The sequence below is a fragment of the Loxodonta africana genome, chromosome 7 (genome assembly GCF_030014295.1).
Source record: "Loxodonta africana isolate mLoxAfr1 chromosome 7, mLoxAfr1.hap2, whole genome shotgun sequence".
NCBI lineage: Eukaryota > Metazoa > Chordata > Mammalia > Proboscidea > Elephantidae > Loxodonta > Loxodonta africana.
In genome coordinates this window covers 90,274,911-90,302,008 of record NC_087348.1, presented here as the reverse complement: position 1 = coordinate 90,302,008, position 27,098 = coordinate 90,274,911, and the positions used below count along the sequence as shown (strand labels likewise).

Genomic DNA, 27,098 nt, shown 5'->3' with positions numbered 1-27,098 from the left:
CATGTGCCAGGAATTGAACACAGAGTCTCTCTCATGGGTTTCCCATAAAGAATTTGAAAATTCTAGCACTGAAGCACCACTGCCTCTTGCTTTTATCACTAGTTGACTTTATATTATATTTCAGTTTGTGTGTTTTTTTTTCTTAACTTTTATTATCAGGTTTTATCTGAGGTTTCATTACTTTATCCAGTCAAAATTATCAAAGTACAGAGAAAATAAAACATGAAGAAAGCAAGGGGTCAGGAAAAGATAGAAAAGAAAGAAATGACCAAGATGAATATCAGAGGAGACTCTGAAATTGGCTCACGAATGTTGAGCAGCTAAAGCAAAAAGAATAAATGATGAAGTAAAAGAACTGAACAGAAGATTTCAAAGGGAGGCTTGAGAAGACAAAGTGAAGTATTATAATGACCTGTGCAAAGAGCTGGAGATAGAAAACCAAAAGAGAACAACATGCTTGGCATTTCTCAAGCTGAAAGAACTAAAGAAAAAGTTCAAGCCTCGAGTTGCAATAGTGAAGGATTCTATAGGGAAAATATTAAATGACGCAAGAACCATCCAAAGAAGATGGAAGGAATACACAGAGTCATTATACCAAAAAGTACAAGTCGATATTTAACCATTTCAAGAGGTAACATATGATCAGGAATCGATGGTACTGAAGGAAGAAGTCGTAGCTGCTCTGAAGGCCTTGGCAAAAAACGAGGCTCCAGGAATTGATGGAATATCAATTGCGAAGTTTCAACAAACTGATGCAGGATTGGAGGTGCTCACTTGTCTATGCCAAGAAATATGGAAGACGGTTTCCTGGCCAACTGACTGGAACAGATCCATATTTATGCCTATTCCCACGAAAGTTGATCTAACCGAATGCGGAAATCGTAGAATAATATCATTAATATCACATGCAAGGGAAATTTTGCTAAATATCATTCAAAAATGGTTGTAGCATTATATTGACAGGGAACTGCCGGAATTTCAGGCCAGTTTCAGAAGAGGACGTGGAACCAGGGATATCATTGCTGATGTCAGATGGATCCTGGCTGAAAGCAGAGAATACCAGAAGGATGTTTAGCTTTGTTTTTATTGACTATGCAAAGGCATTCAACTGTGTGGATCATAACAAATATGGATAACATTGCAAAGAATGGGAATTCCAGAGCACTTAGTTGTGCTCATGAGTCCCTGGAGAAGGACATCATGCTTGACAAAGTACAGGATCAGCGAAAAAAGAGGAAGACTGTTGACGAGTTGGATTGACACAGCTGGTGCAATAATGAGCTCAAGCATAACAATGATTGTAAGGATGGTGTCTCCAATGTGTTTCCTTATTCCTGTTTATTTGTTCTTGGTTGCATTCCACATCAGTCATTTACCTTTGTGAATTTTCCCATGTACTCTAAGGAATCTGTCCATTTCTCTGATTTTCAGTCTCTCTATTTGACAATGACCTGCCCTTGGTCATACTGTCAAGGAGCTTAAGTAGTAATCTGGATCACCAGTTAGAAGACAACTTCATGGGAGCAATCTGGAGTCTCATCTTGTGGTTCCATTAGCTTCTGTAGACTGATTATTTTGGATACCATTTGTAGTCTTGGTGGTTGCTCACAGGCATCTATGATCCTTGAAATTACGCATTTTAGGAGGGCTCTTCGTGAGAAAGCCCTAGTGGTACAGTGGTTAAGAACCATGGCTGCTAACCAAAACTTTGGTAGTTCCATTCCACCAGCTGCTCCTTGGAAAACTTATGGGGCAATTCTACTCTGTCCTACATCATTACTATGAGTCAGAAATGAATCGATGGCAACTTGTGTTTTTTTTTTTGTTGTTGTAAATTATAGTGAGGGGGACTAAGAGGATAATACCCGAGGTCTGAAAAATTGGCAGACCTGGGCCGGCAGGAAGCAGCACCTCACAGGCTGATTCTGCAGCCGCAAGCACGGTGAGGCAAGCAGAGGCATTCTGGACGTATTTTCCAAATTGGGAGGGGCTGAACAGTGGGGAGTCTATTCAATCCTCCAGAGCAATCAAGAAGTGATCCTCAATCGGGAAACGATAAGTACCTGCGTTTAACCCACTGCCCTCCAAAACTACCCCTTGAGAATAAACCTCTGTCTCACCTACCTGCTCCCTTCCCACTCTGCACTGTGTTCCAGCAGGCTGCATGCCCTGGGCCGGATGAAGGATTCTGCACTTGACCTGAGCCATTCTCCAGGCCTTGGAGAGGGAACAAATTAACCAACAGGAGACAAAGTAATCTGCCAGCTCCCCCAAGCAGGGAACCCAGGGCAGAAACAGCTTCTTTGCCTAGGCACGGGCATAAGGGGTTCAGAGACTTTGAATGCCTTTCGCCCCTGCATACACCTGTGTGGGCCCATTTCAACAGCGTAGGCCCTGATTTCAATCACCGCTTATGCATGCGAAAGCTAGGACAATGAAGAAGGAAGACCAAAGAATTGAAGCCTTTGAATTATGGTATTTGCGAAGAATCATGCCTATACCATGCACTGTCAAAAGAAAGAACAAATCTGTCTGGGAAGAAGTAACAGACAGAACTCTTCTTAGTGGCCAGAATGGCAAGACTTCATCTCACATACTTTGGATCTGTTATCAGAAGGGTCGAGTTCCTGGAGAAGGACATCAAGCTTGGTAAAGTAGTGGTCAGTGAAAGACAGGAGATTCTCAACAATGTGGATTGACATGGTGGCTGCAACTATGAGCTCACACATAATGAATGTGAGCATGACCCAGTAATGGGCAGTGTTTCATTGTATTGTGCATTGAGGCCCTGTGATTGGGAACTGACTGAAGGCACCCAACTAGAACAACAGGGTGGTATTCTCAGGGAGTCCTCTGTTCTCTACTGCCCCAGTCTGTCTGGCTTTTTAAGACAAGAATTTGAGTTCTGCTCCACATTTTCCTCCCATTCTTTCCAGAATCATCTATCATCACCTCAAGTCAGGACAGTCATTCGTGGTAGCCGGGTCAATTTAGTTCTTCCGTTTTCGTGGTAGATGATGCCGTGGGTCTTATAGACTTGTTTCTTCTCTGAACTTTTAGTTAACTTTTACTGTTTGCTCCTGTCTTGTAGAGACCTGTCGTTGTGTCTCAGATGGCCTCTCCCAAGGTGCTTTTCACTTCACTAGGATGCAGATCATGATTGTTGTGAACTATGTTATGCCAATTGACTGAGTTGTCTAAAGAGACAAGGGCCCTAACCTTTCAAACCCAGAAAAATAATCTTGGAAGGTATTTGGTTACGTCTGTGGAGTATGTGTATTTGTGTATCCAACTAATATATGTGCCTGCATCCGCACGTTTGTATTTACACATACCCGTACATACTTCTATCTGTTCTCATCTATGTATGCACCTATACCTACCTGTATACCAATATACCTATATCCATCCATATGTGCTCAAGCATTCGATTTTCCTTTGGTTGTGCTGTGCTGACTACATCCACATTAGGTGTCGCTATTCCCATCACCAAAAAAATTAACAAGTCTCTACAATCCAAATTATACTTTCTTCTCTCCACCTTTTCTCCCTGGTAATCACCAATAAACATTGGTCTCTGTCTTTAAGCTATTCTTGTTTTCTTATAAAAGAATCCTGGAATATTTATCCTTATGTGATTGACTTATTTCACTTAGCATTATGCCCTCCAGATCCATCCATGTTATAATATGTTTTGCGGACTCATCATTGTTCTTGATTCTTGTGTAGAATCCCACTGTATTTATGTACCATAAGTTGCTTATCCATTCTTCAGTTGATAGGCACTTCGTGTATTTCCATTCATTTGCTATTGTGAATAAAGCAGTAATGAACATGAGTGCATATGTCTGTGTCATTCTTTCTAGGTCTCTGGGGTATATACCTAAGAGTGGAATTGCTAGATCATAGGGTAGATGTAACTCCATTTTTTTGAGGAAGGGCCATAGAGTTTACCTTAGTGGGTGTGCCATTTTATACTTATACCAACAATAGGTAAGGGTTCCAATGTCCCCTCACGCTTGCCATTACTTGTTGTAATCAGTCTTTTTTTTAAAGCAGTGCCATATCAGCCAGCATAAGATGGTTATCTCACTGTAGTTTTGATTTGCATCTCTCTATTTTTAATTTTTTTTTTTTTTTTTTTTTAATAGTTAAGGATTGTGAACATCTATTCACATGCATGTTGGCTGCTTGAATGTCCTCTTAAGTTAAGGTTCTGTTCATATCGTTTGCTCATTTTGCGGTTGGGTTGTTTGTCTTTTTGATGCTGAGTTGTTGCATTTTTTAGTAGATTGTAGAGATTAGACTCTTACATTGATCAGCTTTTATATCGTCATGCCTCACAGTATGGTCGTAATGGGAATCTATAAAGTATTATATAGGTAACATATAAATTAAGTGTTGAAAACTTAATCATTGAGGGAAACCTCAATAATTCATTACTGTTCTTCATGAAACACCTACTGTGTTCAGGCTTGTGTTGAGTATGTTCACCTGTTGTTGTTGTTGTTGTTAGGTGCCATCGAGTCGGTTCCGACTCATAGTGACACTATGCACAACAGAATGAAACACTGCCCGGTCCTGCGCCACCCTTACAATCGTTGTTATGCTTGCGCTCATTGTTGCAGCCACTGTGTCAATCCACCTCGTTGAGGGTCTTCCTCTTTTCCACTGACCCTGTGCTCTGCCAAGTATGATATCCTTCTCCAGGGACTGATCCCTCCTGACAACATGTCCAAAGTATGTAAGACACAGTCTCACCATCCTTGCCTCTAAGGAGCATTCTGGCCACGCTTCTTCCAAGACAGATTTGTTCGTTCTTTTGGCAGTCCATGGTATATTCAATTTTCTTCGGCAACACCACAATCCAAAGGCGTCAACTATTCCTCGGTCTTCCTTTTTCATTGTGCAGCTTTTACATGCCTATGAGGCGATTGAAAATACTATGGCTTGGGTCAGGTGCTCCTTAGTCTTCAGGGTGACATCTTTGTGCTTCAACACTTTGAAGAGGTCCTTTGCAGCAGATTTGCCCAACGCAATGCGTCTTTTGATTTCTTGACTGCTGCTTCCATGGCTGTTGATTGTGGATCCAAGTAAAACGAAATCCTTGACAACTTCAATCTTTTCTCCGTTTATCATGATGTTGCTCACTGGTCCAGTTGTGAGGATTTTTGTTTTCTTTATGTTGAGGTGTAATCCATACTGAACATTGTGGACTTTGATCTTCATTAGTAAGTGCTTCAAGTCCTCTTCACTTTCAGGAAGCAAGGTTGTGTCATCTGCAGAATGCAGGTTGTTAATGAGTCTTCCTCCAATCCTGATGCCCCATTCTTCTTCATATAGTCCAGCTTCTCGGATTATTTGTTCCGCATACAGATTCAATAGCTGTGGTGAAAGAATAGAACCCTGATGCACACCTTTCTTGACTTTAAACCAATCACTATCCCCTTGTTCTATCCGAACAACTGCCTCTTGATCTATGTAAAGGTTCCTCATGAGCACAGTTAAGTGTTCTGGAATTCCCATTCTTCGCAGTGTTGTCCATAGTTTGTTATGATCCACACAGTCAAATGCCTTTGCATAATCAACAAAACACAGGTAAACATCCTTCTGGTATTCTCTGCTTTCAGCCAGGGTCCATCTGACATCGGGAATGATATCCCTGGTTCCATGTCTTCTTCTGAAACCAGCCTGAATTTCTGGCAGTTCCCTGTCAATATGCTGCTGCAGCCATTTTTGAATGATCTTCAGCAGATTTTGCCTGCGTGTGATATTAATGATATTGTTCTATAATTTCCACATTCGGTTGGATCACCTTTCTTGGGAATAGGCATAAATATGGATCTCTTCCAATCAGTTGGACAGGAAGCTGTCTTCCATATTTCTTGGCATAGACGAATGCGCACCTCCAGTGCTGCATCTGTTTGTTGAAACATCTCAATTGATATTCCATCAATTCCTGGAGCCTTGTTTTTCGCCAATGCCTTCAGAGCAGCCTGGACTTCTTCCTTCAGTACCATCGGTTCCTGATCATATGCCACCTCTTGAAATGGTTCAATATCGACCCATTCTCTTTGGTATAATGACTCTGTGTATTCCTTCCATCTTCTTTTGATGCTTCCTGCATCATTTAATATTTTCCCGAGGAATCCTTCACTACTACAACTCGAGGCTTGAATTTTTTCTTCATTTCTTTCAGCTTGAGAAATGCCGAGCGTGTTCTTCCCTTTTGATTTTCCATCTCCAGTTCTTTGCACAGGTCGTTATAATACTTTACTTTGTCTTCTCGAGAGGCCCTTTGAAATCTCCTGTTCAGTTCTTTTAGTTCATCAATTCTTCCTTTTGCTTTAGCTGCTCGACGCTCAAGAGCAAGTTTCAGAGTCTCCTCTGACATCCACCTTGCTGTTTTCTTTTTTTCTGGTCTTTTCTTTCTTTCTTGTCTTTTCAGTGACCTCTTGCTTTCTTCATGAATGATGTCCTTGATGTCATTCCACAAGTCTAAAACATAACAAGTGATGTTGCTGTTGTCCTTAGTTGCTGTGGAGTGGTTCTGACTCAGCATTACTTTATATATAACAGAATAGAAGATTGCCCAGACCTAGACAATCTTTATGGTCCTTGGTAATTTGCATCCATTGTTCCAGCTATTAGGTCAATCCATTGCATAGAAGGTTTCCTTGTATTTTTTGGTGCATTCCTAGCAATTGGCCTTCCCTGATATGTGACCAAAGCAAGCAAGGTGAATTCTTGCCATCCTGGCCTCTAAGGAGCATTTGGGTTCGTGGACTTCAAGGAAAGACGTTTGGAAGTAGACTGGACCAGTGATTTCAGCCTGTACCCCTTCAAATGTGAGAAAGAAATGCCTGTTGAACAAGCCATGACAAGAAAATGAAACGGGAACTCCTCTGGGAATCTTGCCCTGAATTCTCTGAGTTTTAGGTCATTAGATAAGATTTACATGTTCATATTAAAAAAAAAAAAAAAAGGAAGGAAAAAACCCCAAACCTTTACCATTGAGTCAATTCCGACTCATATCGTTCCTATATGAGAGAATAGAACTGCCCGGCTGGGTTTCCAAGGAGTGGCTGGTGTATTTGAACTGCTAACTTTTTGCTTAGCAGCTGAGCTCTTAAACACTGTGTCAGCAGGGCTCCGCATGTACACATAGTGCTTATTAAAAAACTCAGCATTCCTCCGGATAGATACCTTTCACTATCTTCTACAGTCACTCACAACTTGTTTAGGAATTTTTCTGAAATTTACCTTATGAAATAATAAATTTATATCACTGTTTCTGATGCATCGTTGGTTGATATTATCTATGGAATTACTAGTATGATAGATGAGGATTCACCTCTCTTGCACATTCCCCTTCCTCTCCTTCCATGCTCTCAATATAGACATTACTCAATATCAGGTAAACCAATATTCCCTCATCAATTCAGATACTGATTGAATGACTCTGGGAATTGCTAAAGAGAGAAACCGAGGGTCAGAAAATTTGACAGATGTCTCTCAGTACCGGGAAAAATTCACAAAATTCACTGACCAATGTGGAATGTACCCAAGAACACATGAAAAGGAATAAGGAGACACGGTGACTATCAAATTGTGCGAATACTTTTTGTGACATGACTTCTAACCCCAAACTTGCTTAAAGTTACCTTGTAGAAAGAATTTAACTTTATCCAATGTTACTTAGCTTTTGTTCTTTTCTCTGAGAAACAACCTTTGGAATTCCTTGAGTAACTGAGGTGTCTTTTTTATTTGATACCTCCTGACAACATCTCAGAATTTGTTCAAATGAACCCAGGCTGCCCCCGCGCCAAGTACCACCTGGTAGCCAATATCAACTAACCTCAGGAAGGGCAGGGAGCACGATTCAAATTCTTCATGCTAAGGTTAGCCTTTTTACTTCATTTTCTTCTACATTTCCTCTCTCTTCTCCTTACGACTTGTTGTAACTGGCCTAAGATGAATCTCCCTGTTTGTCTGAACAGAGAGGTCTCCCTGTGTGCACGGAGATTAACTGATTGAGTAAACACTGTGTGCTTTAATTTCTTTGTGCTACTGTTACTGTTTTGTGTTGTGCAGTCTAAAATTGTGTTTGTCATAAAAAGGAGAATTATAGAGTAGAACACAGACCTAGGCTCCTTCGGCCTGTTGTTTGAGGTAGCCTCAGAGACAGGCTAGTCTGAAGTTCCTACCAGACCAACTTCCATTTGGACAAACTTTATTGTGGGTCACCTATAAAACTGCATGAGGTTCGCCTTCCATTTTTCTTTTTGTTGTTGTTGTTCTGAGAGCTTGGCTTTGATCCAGAGAAAGCTTGCTCTCTTGTTTTCACTTGAGAGAGGATATAGACTCAGTTTTCTGTTTGGAGGTGGCCAACAATCAGGGCATGGCCCAAGAATCAAGATGCGTAAGCATCTCATTCCTTCCCAACTTGCTAGCTCGCATGGGGTTATTGAAGTCTCAATCCTCTCCTATCCCTGAAAAGTCCTGCATTTTACATGTCCTCTCACTCCTAATTCTTCCATCTATCTTTCTAATAGCATAAGTTAACAAGGATAATTTGTGCCTGCAGTGGTTTCCTTTGGAGAGATTTTGAGATTGTTAAACTGATTTCTTTAAGCAGTGCACTAGATAAAAGACGATCGTTCACATGTCCAAGATATTTGGTGCTTATTTTGATTGATATAGTGTGGCTTCTGAAAGAACAGTTCCAAAATTTCCCTTAACAGATTCTTTAAAACATGCAGAAGACAGGGTTAAGTCACCCGACCTCAGGACAAGTAAATTAGTGTTTCTATTCCCATAAAATCATGGTGGTATAGTGGTTAAGAGCTAGAGCTGATAATCAAAAGGTCTGCAGTTTGAATCCACCAGGCACTTCTCGGAAACCCTATGGGCAGATGTACTCTGCCTCACGAGGACTCTACGCATTGGAATCGACTCAATGGTGATGTGTTTGAGTTTCAGGTTATGTTAAGTGTGTATATTTCATATTTTTTAACTCTGGGTGGTATTACCAAATTAGGTTAGAATATCCTCTCAAGGTTTTATATTTTGATTTCAAGATAAATGAGCACTTAAAAAGGATATAATCACAATATTCTCAGAAATTAATGAAAGTGAATTTGTAATGACAAAAAAGGTATTTCAACTGTAATTATCTTCTTAGTATAACAGCTTGAATACAGTTTTCAAGTTTGTTTTGGTAGCTTAAAGGTTGGATTTTGTCTAGATTAGGCAATGTGTGCAAGATGGATTCTGTTCAAACTAGAAGGCAGTTTTCTCTAATGTAAAAAGAATCTAGTTGTTGTATAATCAAAAACTAAGTAAGGGGCAAAGCTCTACCCATATGAAAAGTAGTAGATAGTTTGTGGTAAAGGGATGGTTTACAGTCAAGCTGAGTAACACATGATAGGATTTTAAAAATCTTTTCTGTCAAAGAGTATGCAAAGGAAAAGTTTGGTTTTATCTCTGTTAAAATGACAAAAATTGTCTTTAATTACACAGTCGCTCTTAGGGGGAGCTTGTAACAGCTTATCTTTATATTCTTAGAATTCTGCCTTTATTTTCTAGGCTAAGTTCCTGATCTTATGTTGATGTTATGTCCTTGGGTGTTGAAGAAAATCCAAATCCTCTCATTCATGAAATGCTGAGTTTTTTTTTTACAATCATATTTTCTTCTATATTTACTTTAACAATATTTCTCATTTTATAAATCTAGTTCAAATGAGATAGGAAGAAGCCATGAAAGAACATGGCTCCCTTGACTGGCCGGGGAGGTAAGCAGAGCCAGGAATCTGGGAGGATTCAGGGTCATAGCTCCTTTCTGAGAAGGGAACTACGCCCTCCACCCGGGCTCTCATTGGCTGTCCCTCCAGGCTGGGGTTATAAAGCAGTGATTGTGGGTGTGTGAGGCACCTGTAGGCTCTATTTTCTGTCTTCTGCTCCTCCTTTGTGTTGGGTTCTGAGATGGATAAGCGCCTCCTGCTGCTGATGCTGGGCCTTTCCTTGCTGTTGGGCTTCCTACAAGGTAAGTTCTGGGATCATCTGGAAGGAGGGTGGGGGCTGAGTCTAGCTGAGCTGCAGTGATTGTGGATTATTGGTCCATGGGGAAGTGAGGAGTGAGGTGCAAGGATGGTCCTGACCTTCCCTTTAGTGGTGGTCTTCACAGCCTCTATCCCAAACACTGCTTGTTTTATTCCTCCTAGGCCTCCACTCTCTTTTCACTTTCAGCCCAGATTTGGTCCTCTTTATTTTTTCCTTCTTTCTCCTCTATTTCTTCAGGCTTATCCCACCTCCCATGTTGGTACTGTCCTGGAGAACTCACTGGACCAATACTCCAATTTGATATGAAAAAGAAATAAAATTTATTGAAAGAATGAACCACGTTAGAGCATGTGTTCAGTTTAGCTATAGCGGTATGCTCTGCCTTACAGGGAAAACAAAGATATTTAACAAGTTGAGTGGGTACATATAACAGTTTCACTTCAAAGCGATGGCAGGAAAGGAAGTGAGATTTACAAGAGTTGCAATTACCTGTAAAACTTTTTGTATATCAGTTTCTAGTGTAACACACCTCTCATACCTGATGCCTTTTAACTAAGGAAATACTTGTCACTGAAAAGTATAAAGAATTTTGACATGAAAGTGTAGCGATATATTTGTAGCTAGGCCAACTTAACTGGAATCTTTGGATACAGAACTGACCATTCGTGAAACCAGAAAAGCAAACCTGATGCTGTCAAGTCGATTCCGACTCATAGTGACCTCATAGGAAGGAGTAGAACTGCCCAGTAGGGTTTCCAAGGAGCACTTGGTGGATTCAAACTGGGAACATTCTGGTTAGCAGCTGAGCTCTTACCTACTGCACCACCAGGGCTCCAGCCATTACTTAGGAAATCATAAATAAAGTCTGCTTATTTAGCTGACAGAAAAAGATAATGCCTAGGCATTTGCTGAAGAATTTTTTTAAGATAGTTAAAACAACAGCTTTATCTATGGGCTCTAATTTACCTGAACAGCTCAGTGAAGCTTTCTCTAAGGCTAGCTGTGGGAACACTATTACATAACAAGGACAGCTGAGCTTTGTTTTCTAAACAGCAAATTTTAACAGAAGCCTAACGATCACCAGGAGTGTAGAAGTAAAACCCTGAGTTTAATTTCAGAATGGAGTGCTTACTTTTAGTCTTCAAATATCCCCCAGTCAGACCTGCTGGCATCTCAAAATTTAAAAGTTCCTCACACAGTACTAGTTCTTGATAGTTCCCAATTCCTCCAACTTTCTTTCTGGGGGCCCTAACTTTGAGTTGAAAGGGGTCTAGGAAGGCTCTTTGTGGGTGATGAGGCAGAGGATGAGGGTTGTTCTGAAAGGCTGAGAGGGGGGTTCCAGGGTCACAAGATGTGAGGCCTGGGGAAGTGGTAATGTAGGCCATGATTTCCTCCCTCCAGGAAGGCAGTCTAGTTCATAGAGAATAAGTACCTGTTAGTATAGAAATTCTGCCTGTAGTTGGGCACAGCCCTTACTACACAGGCACACATGCCTCATCTCCACAATGGCCCTTGGTGCAGGCCCGCCAGAGATGCAGGAGAGGCTCCACTGAGGTAAGCCAACCAGGAGAAATCAAACCACTCTTTTAGCACAATAATCTATGATAATGCCTGTGGGAACCTGACCATTGTTCACGCCCGGTGTGGGCCAGGTGGTGGGCACCATCTCATGAACAGGAGCAAAAATAAACACAGAAAGAGCCTCATTTACTGATTTTGGCTTTCAAGCTCTACGATGTTACAGGTGTCCTCACATCATACATGATGGGAGTTGCAAGACTAAAAGAACCACGTGTGATGCCAGTTTTGGCAAGGAGTGTGCTCTCTTCATGCGTTATGAAGGTAGGTGGAGACTGAGAAGTCCTCTTGGTGTGACCTTTGCCACATTTTCAGCAAAGTGGTTCTCTCAGGTGCCCTGGGGTCCAGAGCAGAGAGTGAGGGAAGATTGTTTTCCTTTCCCTTAAAGAGTTGTAACAGTGTCCTCTTGTTCCGGTGCTGTGTTGTCACTGACACTTAATGGGCCCAGTAAACCTATTAGGATAAAAAAAGCTTTGCTGAAGGATTTTGGGGCCCTGGGTTCTGCAAGATCATCAGGCAAAAAGAGCCTATTAGATTCTGAGGGATGACAGGAATTGGGCTAGAAATATTCCCCTGGGGCTAGTTTATGGCAGGACTTTTGGGAAATGAAGGCTCAGTAGGAAGGATTTGGGGCTGGGACAGGTTGACCCACCAAGGGCCCACCTCAGTCATTTCAGTCCCTTCCCACCAAGCCCTTGATGCTCAGGGCAATGTGCTCTTTAACCTCACTCATTCAGTGATTCTTTCTCTTCCAACAAATGTTTATCGCTTACCTCTTAGGTGGCAAATGGTTGCCTTCCTGGAGTGGATTTGGAGGTAGAAATTAGAGATCCTTTTCTTTTTTTTGTCTTCTTCAGGTGACACGCTCCTGTATGGATCCCAGGACTGTCGGTACTTTGGCAGGAACATCAGCATACTCGAATGTCCTTTTTATATATCTGTTTCAGTTTGCACAAAGAATTTCTGTAACAAGTTTAGGGATTTGCAACTTAAGCGTGATCGTTGTCCGTCCATTTCAATCCTTTTCCCTTCTCACGAATAAGCACCAGAAGACTGGGCTCTCTTTCCCCTACATTGTACAAGCCATGAAACCTGCTCTGACCCAGCTACCAGTCTTCAAATTTGGATAGCTCATCCCACCGGATAGATATTTCCTCCCTCCCACCACTTGTGGTGCTCTCTCATTTCTTAGATTCTAGTCTCATTCCCTTGCATTTTTCCACCCTTCTGTATAATTTGCTTTGAGTTTTTCAGGCTTGTTTTATGGCCAATGTTATGGATTGAACTATGTCCCCCCAAAATATGTGTTATAAATTCTAACCTCTATAGCTGTGGTTATAATCCCATTTGAAGATGGGTTGTCTTTGTTATGTTAATGAGGCAGGGTTAATGTAGCATAGGGTGTATCTTGAGTCAATTCCTTTGAGATATAAAAGAGGTTAAACAAGCAAGCAGAGCAGAGATGAGGTAAAATAAATGCGAAGACACATGGAGATCTTCAAGGAACCAGGAAGCAGAAGTTGAAGAGACAAGGATCTTGCTCCATAGTCAGGAGAGAAAAAGCCAAACCTTTCCCTTGAGCTGGTGCTGTGAATTCGAACTTATAGCCTTCTGAATTGTGAGAAAATAAATTTTCGTTTTTTAAAGCCACTCACTTGTGGTGTTTCTGTTATAAAAGCACTAGATAACTAACACGGCCACAGTATAATCTATCTTCATGAATGTTCCAGAGCAGTTGAAAGGAATGAATATTTTACTACCACCTATAAATGTCGATTAGAACTAGTTGTTTGACAGTGTATTTAGATATTTCATCCAGTGATTCTTTTTTTTTTTTTTTTGGTCAACTTGTTCTATTGAACACTGAGAGAAGAGTTTTGAATTCTCTAGCTAATGCTAGGAATTGGTCTATTTCTCCATTTTCATTGTTGTTGCTTTATGCATTTTGACATGCTTTTGTTAGTGCATAAAACATCCAGGAGTATTATGCCTTCTTGGTGGATTGGCCTTTCTGTCATTAATGTCCTTCTTTATCCCTGATAATATTCATATTCCTGGTAATAAATCCACTGCAGTTTTCCATGGGTTAGTATTTACGTGATACATCTTTCTACATCCTTTTACTTTATCTGTCTGTATAACTTTCTATCTATATCTTCATATTTAGAGTGTTTTTCAGCACAGCATAGAGTCCTTGTTTATTATGTAATTACACAATCTATGTCTTTTAATTGGCATGTTATATTCTTTACTTTTTATTTTTTAATTTTGTTTAGTTTGCAGAGCATGTAAGTTTCTCATTATCTGGTTAATATAGAAATCCTTTTGTGACATTGGTTTGCCAACCCTGTGGCATGTCAATGGTCTTCCATTCTCCACATTGGATTCCCTGTTTCCATTTGTCCAGTTCCTTTCCCTACTGTCCTTCTCCTCTTTGCTTTTTGGATGGTTTGCCCATTAGTCACCAATGGATGATCTGAACTATGAAGCAGGTTCCTCATGTGTGTTATTGTTGGCCATGTAGACCTGTCTAAACTTTGGCTGAATGTTGAATCTCAGAAGTGACTTCTATACTGAGTTAAAAGGGCCTCTGAAGGCCAAACTCTCAGGTTTTTTCTAATCTCAGACAGACAGCAATCCTGGTCTTTTACTGTGGTGTGTGTGAATTAGAGTTTTTCTGCATTTTTCTCCTTCTCTGTCGGAGAGCCTCTGTTTTGATCCCTGCCAGATCATTTGGTGGTGGTAACCAGCCACCATCTAGTTGTTCTTGGCTCAGTCTGGTGGAGGTTATGGTAGTTGTAGCGCATTAGTCCTTTGGACTAATCTTTACCTTGTGTCTTGGTCTTCTTCGCTCTCCTTTTTTTCAACTGGAATGGGACCAGTAGAGATTGTTGCTCACAGGCTTTTAAGACCCCAGATGCTACTTGCACAGACCTCAGCCCATTAGGCAGGACTCTCAAGTGGTTTGGTTGTGTCTGTGAAGCATCTGTGACTAGGCCCTGTTCCAGTTGTGCTGACTTACCCAGTATTGTGTGCTGTTTGCCCTTCACCAAAGTTACCACTTTTATACTATCTAGTTAGTGATTTTCCTTCCCCAGCCATCCAAACCCTCATAATCATCAAAGATTGTTTTTTTCTGTGTGGCAATAATTTCATGAGTTTTTATAATAGAGATGTCATACCATATTTTTTCTTTTGTGATTGACTTATTTCACTCAGCATAATGACCTCCAGATTCATCCATGTTGTGAGATGTTTCACAGGTTCATCCTCATTCTTTATCCTTAGCTGGTATTCCACTATGCCTATGGACCATAGTTTGTATACCCATTCATTTGTTGATGAACACTTAGGTTGTATCCATCTTTCTGCTATTTTGAATAATACTGCAATGAACATGTGTGTGCAAGTGTCTATTTCTGTGACAGCTCTTCTTTCTCTAGGACAGATTCCTAGGAGTGGGATTGCTGCATTGAGCAATATTTTTATTTCTAGATTTTTTAGGAAGGAGCATATTATTTTCCAAAATATTCATACCATTTTGCATTCTCACTATCAGTGCATAAGAATTCCAGATTCCCTGCAACCAATCCAACATTTGTTGATTTCTGGTTGGGTTGTTTTTGTTTTTTGATCCTCTCCAGTAATGTGGGGTGAGATGGTAGCTCATCGTAGATATGACTTGCATTTCTCTAAAGTGTCTGTCAGTTTGTTGGACCGTGGGGACTTGCTTGTTGCTGTGATGTTAGAAATTATGCCACCAGTATTGAAATACCAGCAGGGTCAGCCTGTTGTATAGGTTTCAGCTGTGCTTCCAGACTAAGGCTTCCAGACTCGGAAGAAGGACCTGGTGGTCTACTTCTGAAAGGAATTAACCAAAAACACCAAACCCGTTGCCGTCGAGTCGATTCCGACTTATAGCGACTCCATAGGATGGAGTAGAGCAGCGCCATAGAGTTTGCAAGGATCACCTGGTGCATTTGAACTGTTGACCTTTTGCTTAGCAGCCGTAGCAATTAACCGCTACGCCACCAGTGTTTCCTGAAAAGAATGAGCCAGTGAAAATCTTATGAATAGTAGCAGAACATCGTCTGATATAGTGCAGGAAGATGAACCCCTCAGGTTGAAAGGCACTCAAAAGATGCTGTGGAAGAGCAGTCTCCTCAAAGTAGAGTTGACCTTAATGACATGGATGGGTAAAGATTTCAGGGCCTTTATTCGCCGATGTGGCAAGACTCAGAATGAGACGAAACAGCAGCAAACCTCCATTAATAATTGGAATGTGGAATGCACAAAATATGAATCTAGGAAATTGGAAATTGTCAAAAATGTAATGGAATTCATAAACATCAATATCCTAGGTATTAGTGAGCTGAAATGGACTGGTCTTGGCCATTTTGAATTGGACAATCATATGGTCTACTATGCCGGGATTGACAACATGAAGAGGAATGGTGTTGCATTTATTATAAAATGAGCATTTCAAGATCTATCTTGAAGTGCAAATCTGTCGGCGATAGGATAAAATCCATACACCTACAAGGAAGACCAGTAAATATGACTGTTCCTTAAATTTTCCCACAAGCCACTAAGGCCTAAAAATTAAAGATATTTGACAACATCTGGATTCTGAAATCCATCGAACATGCAATCAGGATGCATTGATAATTACTGCTGATTGGAATATGAAACTTGGAAACAAAGAAGAAGGATTGGTAGTTGGAAAATATGGCCGTGGTAATAGAAATGATGCCAGAAATCACCTGAAAAATTTTGCAAGACCAACTACTTCTTCATTGCATACACCTCTTTTCAACAACAGAAACAATGTCCACGTATACCTCACCAGATGAATACACAGGAAGCAAATTGACTACATCTGTGGAAAGAGATCATGGAAAAGCTCAATATCATCAGTCAGAATAAGACCAGGAACTGGCTGTGTAACCACCATCAGTTGCTCACATGCAAATTTACGTTGAAGCTGAAGAAAATTGGAACATGTCCATGAGAGCCAAAGTATGACGTTAAGTATATTCCACTTGAATTTAGAGACCATCTCAAGAATAGATTTGACGTGTTGAACGCTAATGACAGAAGACCAGACAAGTTGTGCAATGACATTAAGGATATATGTGCAGAAAACAAGAGGTCATTAAACGGATAGGAAAGAAAGAAAAGGCCAAAATGAATGTCAGAAGAGACACTGAAACTTGTTCTTGAACACTGAGTAGCTAAAGCAAACGGAAGAAACGATGAGGTAAAAGAGCTGAAGAAAAGATTTCACAGGGTGTATTGAGAAGTTAAAGTATTATAATGACATCTTTTTATTGAGAAGATAAAGTATTATAATGACATATGCAAAGACCTGGAGTTAGAAAACCAAAAGAGAGGGACATGCTCAGCATTTCTCAAGCTAAAAGAACTGAAGAAATAATTTAAGATGCAATATTGAAGGGTTCTAAGGGAAAAGTATTAACACAGGAAGCAACAAAAGAAGATGGAAGGAATACACAGAGCCACTATACCGAAAGAACTGGCTGACACTCAACTGTTTCAGGAGGTAGCATATGATCAGGAACTGAGGGGGCTGAAGGAGAGGTCCAAACTGCAATGAAGGCACTGGCAAAAAACAAGGCTCCAGGAATTGAAGGAATAGCAATTTAGATGTTTCAACACATATGCAGTGCTAGAATTGTTCACTCATTTGTGCCAAGAAAACTGGAGAAGAGCTACCTGGCCAATTGCCTGGAAGAGATCCATATATATGCCTATTCCAAAGAAAGGTCATCCCAATGAATGTGGAAATTATCAAGCAATATCATTAATATGACTGTCTTAGGCTGGGTTCTCTAGAGAAGCAAAACCAGTAAAGCATATAAATATATAGAGAGAGACATTTGTATCAAGGAAATGGCTCCCACGGTTTTTGAGGCTGGAACATCCCAATTCTGTGCATCAACATAGAGGCTTCTCTCGATCTACATAGCCGCAGGGCTACATACCCAAGATTGGCAGGTCAGAGACCAGGGCTCCTGCTCTCAGGCTCTGAAGATTGGGAAATTCCAAGATCTGTAGATAAGCTGATAGCTCAAGTCCCAAGAACCGGAGGTCAGATGAACAGGGGGCAGCTGCAGGCCCCAGAGTGAGCAAAAAGCCAGAACATCTGCTTATATTCGGATGCAGGCCACACCCCCCATGGAAACTCCCTTTCAACTGATTGGCTGCTCACTGAAGATTCTATTATGGGAGTGATCACATATAAACACTGAGAATCATGGCCCAGCCAATATGACACACAATATTAACCATCAGTGTCCACCCCTTGTCAAGTGGCACATGTTAAATAATCTCCATAAATGATAATCTCTGAATAAAGACGATTTTAAAGTTATGCTTGCACTTAACATTATACAACTAACACATGTACAACCGAAAATACACTAGCCCAGTTTACATCTTATATTTTATGAGTGAAGAAATCAAAAATATTTGATGCACACATGCAAAGCAGAAACACTCAAACGATTGCAGCCCTCATTTCTGCAACTGGTCATATGGCTGTAACTGGTATTTAGAAGGACCTTCTTCCACTAGCCGTTTCATATTTCCTTTGCCCTCAGCCAGCACATCAGCTGGTCACGGTTCTTTGCCTGGTGGGGTGACCCAAACCCTCATTGCTGAAGAGTCTGGCTCATTAGTCGAAATTGGGTTGCTGTAGTTTTCCATTGACTTTAATCACAAGGCACAGTCATACTAAGAGATGCCCTGAGGGATCTCCTGCATTGCAGACATACCCTTCTTTACCTCCATTATGTAATATCAATCCAATTTCCTCTTGGTATCAGGATCAATCACACAAGACAGTATGGTAACCCCCTCCTTTGACTGTTGATCCAGAGGCATAAGAAGCCCAAAGTGGCCAAGTGGCATCCTTCATTTACAGGTCAATGGAATCAGTGATGTGTCTCCAGGTGGGAGCATTCCTCTCCTTGGAACTAAAATCTCTAGTCCTGCAGAGCATGAGGTCGCAGGGACAGGAAGCAAAAATCTTGTGAGTGGGTCACTAGGGGTAATAGTGAGTGGTGCCACTCTCACTTCCACCCCTTGATTCCTGAATCCATGAATCCTGGCTATGGGGGAAACAGCACCATGTACTGGATGCTTGTTTAGAGTGTATACAGCCTCTTGGAGAACAGTGCCCCAACCCTGCAAGATATTCCCACCTAGATGGAGCCATAATTGTGTCTTCAGAAGGCCATTCCATCATTCTGTCAAGCCAGTTGCTTCAGCATGTTGAGGGTCATGGTCAGACCAATGAATTCCATGAGCATGGTCCCACTGCCACATTTCATTTGCTATGAAGTGAATCCCTTGATCTGAAGCAATGTGGTATGGAATCCCATGAGGGTGGATAAGGCATTCTGTAAATCCATGGATTGGAGTTTTGGTAGAAGCATTGCATGCAGGGAAGGCAAATTCATATTCAGAGTAAGTGTCTATTCCAGTAAGGACAAAATGCTGCCCTTTCCATGATGGAAGTGGTCCAATGTAATCAGGTTGCCACCAGGGTGCTGGCTTATCACCTCAAGTGTTGGTGACATATTGGGGAGTCCATGTTGCTGGCAGATTGGCACTTGGCAGTGGCTGTAGCCAAGTCAGCCTTGGTGAGTGGAAGTCCATGTTGCTGGTCCCATGCATAACCTCCATCACTGACAGCATGGCCACTTTGTTCATGACCCCATTGAGCAATGGCGGGAGTAGCTGGAAAATGGATAACTGGATTCCACAGAACCCGGCATCCTATCCAGTTGATTCTTAAAATCATCCTGTGCTATGGTCACCCTTGGGTGAACATTTGCATGAAACTCAGATATTTTCACTTCTTTGGCCGGTTCAGGGATGTCTAATCCACATACCTCTTCCCCATAAATCCTTGTCTCCAATTTTCAATCATGTCCCTTCCGTGTCCCTGATCATGCAGCCAAACCATTGACCAAGCCCATGAATCAGTATACAATTGCACAGCAGGCCATTTCTCCTTTCAAGCAAAGTGAACCACCAGGTGCATTGCTCGAAGTTCTGCCCATTGAGAGGATTTCCTTTCACCACTGTCCTTCTTTGAGGTCCCAGAAGTGAGCTGTAGTGGTGCTGCTATCCACTTTTGAGTGGTGCCTGCATATTGCACAGAACCATCTGTATATCAGACAAGGTTTTCTCTTCCTTGGTCAACTGATCATAAGGAACTCCTCATGAGGGCATAGGTGCAGACTGGTAGATGGATGGTAATGTGACAGGAATAGAGACCACAGTCATTTGGGCCACTTCCCCATGCAACCTACTTGTGCCTTCAGGTCCTGTTCGGGCCTGATCTCATATATACCACTTCCATTTAATGATGGAGTGCTGCTGTGCACGAGCAACTTTATGATTCTGTGGGTCAGACAACACCCAGTTCATGATGGGCAGTTCAGGCCGCGTGGTGACTTGTTCCATGGTTAAGCACGGAGTCTCTACTAAGGCTCAGTAACAAGCCAAAAGTTGTTTCTCAAAAGGAGAGTAGTTAGCTGCAGAGGATAGCAGGGCTTTGCTCCAAAATCCTCAGGGTCTGTGCTGTGATTCACCAATAGGAGTCTGCCAAAGACTCCAAACAGCATCTCTCTCTGCGACTGACACTTGTAGCACCACTGGATGAGCGAGATTATATGGCCTAAGCGGCAAAGCGGCCTGCACAGCAATATGAGCTTGTTGCGGAGCTTTCTTTTTTCTGCGCCCCGCTCAAATGTAGCAGTTTTTCGAAGTCAGTTGATAAATAGATTGACGTAGCACACCCAAATGAGGGCTGTGTTGCCCTAAAATCCAAAGAGGCCCACTAGATGTCGTGTCTCCTTTATAGTTGTGGGAGCAGCCAGATGCAATAACTTATACTTCACTTTAGAAGGAGTGCCTTGACATGCCCCACACTACTGAACCCCTAGATATTTCACTGTGGTGGAAAGTGCCTGAATTTTTAATTTCTTTTTTTTAATTAACTTTTATTGAGCTTCGAGTGAACGTTTACAAATGAAGTCAGACTGTCACATATAAGTTTATATACACCTTACTCCCTACTTCCTCTTGCTCTCCCCCTAATGCGTCAGCCCTTCCAGTCTCTCCTTTCGTGACAATTTTGCCAGCTTCCAACTCTCTCTATTCTCCCATCCCCCTCCAGACAGGAGATGCCGCTACAGTCTCAAGTGACCGCTTGATATAATTAGCTCACTCTTCATCAGCATCTCTCACCTACCCACTGTCCAGTCCCTTTCATGTCTGATGAGTTGTCTTTGGGGATGTTTCCTGTCCTGTGCCAACAGAAGGTTTGGGGACCATGACCGCCGGGATTCCTCTAGTCTCAGTCAGACCATTAAGTATGGTCTTTTTATGTGAATTTGGGGTCTGCATCCCACTGATCTCCTGTTCCCTCAGGAGTTCTCTGTTGTGCTCCCTGTCAGGGCAGTCATCGATTGTGGCCGGGCACCAACTAGTTCTTCTGGTCTCAGGATGATGTAGGTCTCTGGTTCATGTGGCCCTTTCTGTCTCTTGGCCTCTTAGTTGTCGTGTGACCTTGGTGTTCTTCATTTTCCTTTGATCCAGGTGGGTTGAGACCAATTGATGCATCTTAGATGGCCGCTTGTTAGCATTTAAGACCCCAGACGCCACATTTCAAAGTGGGATGCAGAATGTTTTCATACTAGAATTATTTTGCCAATTGACTTAGAAGTCCCCTTAAACCATGGTCCCCAAACCCCCGCCCTTGTTCCGCTGACCTTTGAAGCATTCATTTTATCCTGGAAACTTCTTTGCTTTTGGTCCAGTCCAGTTGAGCTGACCTTCCATGTATTGAGTATTGTCCTTCCCTTCACCTAAAGCAGTTCTTATCTACTAATTAATCAGTAAAAAACCCTCTCCCACCCTCCCTCCCTCCCCCCCTCGTAACCACAAAGGTATGTGTTCTTCTCAGTTTATACTATTTCTCAAGGTCTTATAATAGTGGTCTTATACAATATTTGTCCTTTTGCCTCTGACTAATTTCGCTCAGCATAATGCCTTCCAGGTTCCTCCATGTTATGAAATGTTTCAGAGATTCGTCACTGTTCTTTATCGAAGCGTAGTATTCCATTGCGTAAATATACCACAATTTATTTACCCATTCATCCATTGATGGACACCGTGGTTGCTGCCAGCTTTTTGCTATTGTAAACAGAGCTGCAATAAACATGGGTGTGCATATATCTGTTTGTGTGAAGGCTCTTATTTCTCTAGGGTATATTCCGAGGAGTGGGATTTCTGGGTTGTATGGTAGTTCTATTTCTAACTGTTTAAGATAACGCCAGATAGATTTCCAAAGTGGTTGTACCATTTTACGTTCCCACCAGCAGTGTATAAGAGTTCCAATCTCTCCGCAGCCTCGCCAACATTTATTACTTTGTGTTTTTTGGATTAATGCCAGCCTTGTTGGAGTGAGATGGAATCTCATCATAGTTTTAATTTGCATTGCTCTAATGGCTAATGATCGAGAGCATTTTCTCATGTATCTGTTGGCTGCCTGAATATCTTCTTTAGTGAAGTGTGTGTTCATATCCTTTGCCCACTTCTTGATTGGGTTGTTTGTCTTTTTGTGGTTGAGTTTTGACAGAATCATATAGATTTCAGAGATCAGGCGCTGGTCGGAGATGTCATAGCTGAAAATTCTTTCCCAGTCTGTAGGTGGTCTTTTTACTCTTTTGGTGAAGTCTTTAGATGAGCATAGGTGTTTGATTTTTAGGAGCTCCCAGTTATCTGTTTTCTCTTTGTCATTTTTGGTAATGTTTTGTATTCTGTTTATGCCTTGTATAAGGGTTCCTAAGGTTGTCCCTATTTTTTCTTCCATGATCTTTATCGTTTTAGTCTTTATGTTTAGGTCTTTGATCCACTTGGAGTTAGTTCTTGTGCTTGGTGTGAGGTATGGGTCCTGTTTCATTCTTTTGCAAATGGATATCCAGTTATGCCAGCACCATTTGTTAAAAAGACTATCTTTTCCTCAGTTAACTGACTCTGAGCCTTTGTCAAATATCAGCTGCTCGTATGTGGATGGATTTATATCTGGGTTCTCAATTCTGTTCCACTGGTCTATGTGCCTGTTGTTGTACCAATACCAGGCTGTTTTGACTACTGTGGCTGTATAATAGGTTATGAAACCAGGTAGAGTGAGGCCTCCCACTTTCTTCTTCTTTTTCAGTAATGCTTTGCCTATCCGAGGCTTCTTTCCCTTCCATATGAAGTTGGTGATTTGTTTCTCTATCACCTTAAAAAATGACATTGGAATTTGGATCGGAAGTGCATTGTATGTATAGATGGCTTTTGGTAGAATAGGCATTTTTACTATGTTAAGTCTTCCTATCCATGAGCAAGGTATGTTTTTCCACTTAAGTATGTCCTTTTGAATTTTGTAGTTTTCTGTGTATAGGTCTTTTACATCCTTGGTAAGATTTATTCCTAAGTATTTTATCTTCTTGGGGGCTACTGTGAATGGTATTGATTTGGTTATTTCCTCTTCAATGTTCTTTTTGTGGATGTAGAGGAATCCAAGTGATTTTTGTATGTTTATCTTATAACCTGAGACTCTGCCAAACTCTTCTATTAGTTTCAGTAGTTTTCTGGTGAATTCGTTGGGTTTTTCTGTGTATAAGATCATGTCATCTGCAAATAGAGATAATTTTACTTCCTCTTTCCCAATCCGGATCCCCTTTATTTCTTTGTCTAGCCTAATTGCTCCAGCTAGGACTTCTAGCACAATGTTGAATAAGAGCAGTGATAAAGGGCATCCTTGTCTGGTTTCTGTTCTCAAGGGAAATGCTTTCAGGTTCTCTCCATTTAGAGTGATGTTGGCTGTTGGTTTTGCATAGACACCCTTTATTATGTTGAGGAATTTTCCTTCAATTCCTATTTTGGTGAGAGTTTTTATCATAAATGGGTGTTGGACTTTGTCAAATGCCTTTTCTGCATCAATTGATAAGATCATGTGGTTTTTGTCTTTTGTTTTATTTATGTGGTGGATTACATTAATGGTTTTTCTGATATGAAACCAGCCTTGCATACCTGGTACAAATCCCACTTGGTCGTGGTGAATTATTTTTTTGATGTGTTGTTGGATTCTATTGGCTAGAATTTTGTTGAGGATTTTTGCATCTATGTTCATGAGGGATATAGGTCTGTAATTTTGTTTTTTGTAATGTCTTTACCTGGTTTTGGTAACAGGGAGATGGTGGCTTCATAGAATGAGTTGGGTAGTATTCCGTCATTTTCTATGCTTTGAAGTATCTTTAGTAGTAGTGGTGTTAACTCTTCTCTGAAAGTTTGGTAGAACTCTGCAGAGAAGCCGTCCGGGCCAGGGCTTTTTTTTGTTGGAAGTTTTTTGATTACCGTTTCAATCTCTTTTTTTGTTATGGGTCTATTTAGTTGTTCTACTTCTGAATGTGTTAGTTTAAGTAGGTAGTGTTTTTCCAGGAATTCATCCATTTCTTCTAGGTTTCAAATTTGTTAGAGTACAATTTTTCGTAATAACCTGATGTGATCCTTTTCATTTCAGTTGGGTCTGTTGTGATGTGGCCCATCTCGTTTCTTATTTGGGTTATTTGTTTCCTTTCCTGTATTTCTTTAGTCAGTCTAGCCAATGGTTTATCAATTTTGTTAATTTTTTCAAAGAACCAGCTTTTGGCTTTGTTAATTCTTTCAATTGTTTTTCTGTTCTCTAATTCATTTAGTTCAGCTCTAATTGTTATTATTTGTTTTCTTCTGATGCCCGATGGATTCTTTTGTTGCTCACTTTCTATTTGTTCAAGTTGTAGGGACAGTTCTCTGATTTTGGCTCCTTCTTCTTTTTGTATGTGTGCATTTACCGATATAAATTGGCCTCTGAGCACTGCTTTTGCTGTGTCCCAAAGGTTTTGATAGGAAGTATTTTCATTCTCGTTGCATTCTATGAATTTCCTTATTCCCTCCTTGATGTCTTCTATAACCCAGTCTTTTTTCAGGAGGGTATTGTTCAGTTTCCAAGTATTTGATTTCTTTTCCCTAGTTTTTCTGTTATTGATTTCTAGTTTTATTGCCTTGTGGTCTGAGAAGATGCTTTGTAATATTTCGATGTTTTGGATTCTGCAAAGGTTTGTTTTATGACCTAATATGTGGTCTATTCTAGAGAATGTTCCATGTGCGCTAGAAAAAAAAGTATACTTTGCAGCTATTGGGTGGAGTGTTCTGTATAAGTCAATGAGGTCAAGTTGGTTGATTGTTGTAAGTAGGTCTTCCGTGTCTCTATTGAGCTTCTTACTGGATGTCCTGTCCTTCTCCGAAAGTGGTGTGTTGAAGTCTCCTACTATAATTGTGGAGGTGTCTATCTCACTTTTCAGTTCTGTTAAAATTTGATTTATGTATCTTGCAGCCCTGTCATTGGGTGCATAAATATTTAATATGGTTATGTCTTCCTGATCAATTGTCCCTTTTATCATTATGTAGTGTCCTTCTTTATCCTTTGTGGTGGATTTAAGTCTAAAGTCTATTTTTTCAGAAATTAATATTGCTACTCCTCTTCTTTTTTGCTTATTGTTTGCTTGATATATTTTTTTCCATCCTTTGAGTTTTAGTTTGTTTGTGTCTCTAAGTCTAAGGTGTGTCTCTTGTAGGCAGCATATAGACAGATCGTGTTTCTTTATCCAGTCCGAGACTCTCTGTCTCTTTATTGGTGCGTTTAGTCTATTTACATTCACCATAATTATAGATAAATAAGTTTTTAGTGCTGTCATTTTGATGCCTTTTTATGTGTGTTGTTGACAGTTTCATTTTTCCACCTACTTTTTTGTGCTGAGACGTTTTTCTTAGTAAATTGTGAGATCCTCATTTTCATAGTGTTTGACTTTATGTTTGTTGAGTCGTTACATTTTTCTTGGCTTTTATGTTGAGTCATGGAGTTGTTAAACCTCTTTGTGGTTACCTTAATATTTTCCCCTATTTTTCTAAGTAAAAATCTAACTTGTATTGTCCTATATCGCCTTGTATCACTCTCCATATGGCAGTTCTATGCCACCTGTATTTAGTCCCTCTTTTTGATTAGTGTGATCTTTTACGTATTGACTTCAATGATTCCCTGTTTTGAGCATTTTTTTTTAATTAATCTTAATTTGTTTTTGTGATTTCCCTATTTGCGTTGATATCAGGATGTTCTGTTCTGTGACCTTGTGTTGTGCTAGTATCTGATATTATTGATTTTCTGACCAAACAATTTCCTATAGTATTTCTTCTAGCTTTGGTTTGGTTTTTGCAAATTCTCTAAGCTTGTCTTTATCTGTAAATATCTTAATTTCACCTTCATATATTAGAGAGAGTTTTGCTGGATATATGATCCTTGGCTGGCAGTTTTTCTCCTTCAGTGCTCTGTATATGTCATCCCATTGCCTTCTTGCCTGCATGGTTTCTGCTGAGTAGTCTGAACTTATTCTTATTGATTCTCCCTTGAAGGAGACTTTTCTTTTATCCCTGGCTGCTTTTAAAATTTTCTCTTTATCTTTGGTTTTGGGAAGTTTGATGATAATATGCCTTGGTGTTGTTCTTTTTGGATCAATCTTAAATGGGGTTCGATGAACATCTTGGATAGATATCCTTTCGTCTTTCATGATGTCAGGGAAGTTTTCTGTCAGCAGATCTTCAACTATTTTCTCTGTGTTTTCTGTCCTCCCTCCCTGTTCTGAGACTCCAATCACAGGCAAGTTATCTTTCTTGATAGAGTCCCACATGATTCTTAGGGTTTCTTCATTTTTTTAAATTCTTTTATCTGATTTTTTTTCAGCTATGTTGGTGTTAATTCCCTGGTCCTCCAGATGTCCCACTCTGCATTCTAATTGCTCGAGTCTGCTCCTCTGACTTCTTATTGCGTTGTCTAATTCTGTAATTTTATTGTTAATCTTTTGGATTTCTCTATGGATTCTTGCAACTTATTAATTTTTCCACTATGTTCTTGAATAATCTTTTTGAGTTCTTCAACAGTTTTATCAGTGTGTTCCTTGGCTTTTTCTGCAGATTGCCTTATTTCATTTCTGAGGTCATCCCTGATGTCTTGAAGCATTCTGTAAATTAGTTTTTTATATTCTGTATCTGATAATTCCAGGATTGTATGTTCATTTGGGAAAGATTTTGATTCTTTTGTTTGGGGGGTTGGAGAAGCTGTCATGGTCTGCTTCTTTATGTGGTTTGATATTGACTGCTGTCTACGAGCCATCACTAACGTAGCGGTTTATTCTGTAATTGCTCGCTAAGTCTTATCTTGTTTTGTTTTCTTTCAATATAAGTGGATGGGCTACTAGATTGTGCTGTCTTGTTTGTCGTAGCCCTTGACTTACTTATGACCTATTCCCCGCTGGTTTGGGCTGTTGCCAGATATATATGCC

At 40.6% G+C, this 27,098-nt stretch overlaps 1 protein-coding gene across 2 annotated transcripts; it reads left to right on the top strand.

The window, feature by feature from the left end:
* The first annotated feature begins 7,688 nt into the window (after nt 1-7,688).
* LOC135231736 (prostate and testis expressed protein 14-like) lies at nt 7,689-12,691 on the top strand. Of its 2 annotated transcripts, none has more exons than XM_064288664.1 (3): nt 7,689-10,045; nt 11,791-11,904; nt 12,498-12,691. In XM_064288664.1, the coding sequence occupies exons 1-3, from the start codon at nt 9,985-9,987 to the stop codon at nt 12,680-12,682; spliced, it is 360 nt and encodes a 119-aa protein (XP_064144734.1). In that variant the 5' UTR covers nt 7,689-9,984; the 3' UTR covers nt 12,683-12,691. The 2 variants fall into 2 exon arrangements, 1 of the variants encoding a protein (XP_064144734.1); XR_010322485.1 differs by having other exon boundaries at nt 7,692-10,045; nt 11,807-11,904.
* The last annotated feature ends 14,407 nt before the right edge of the window (nt 12,692-27,098 follow it).

Excerpts from the sequence above, each read along its gene's own strand:
- LOC135231736 (XM_064288664.1), top strand. The coding sequence starts at position 9,985 with ATGGATAAGCGCCTCCTGCTGCTGATGCTGGGCCTTTCCTTGCTGTTG. Across the intron at positions 10,046-11,790 it reads GCTGTTGGGCTTCCTACAAG|CTCTACGATGTTACAGGTGT; the intron begins GTAAGTTCTGGG and ends TTGGCTTTCAAG. Across the intron at positions 11,905-12,497 it reads TCTCTTCATGCGTTATGAAG|GTGACACGCTCCTGTATGGA; the intron begins GTAGGTGGAGAC and ends TGTCTTCTTCAG.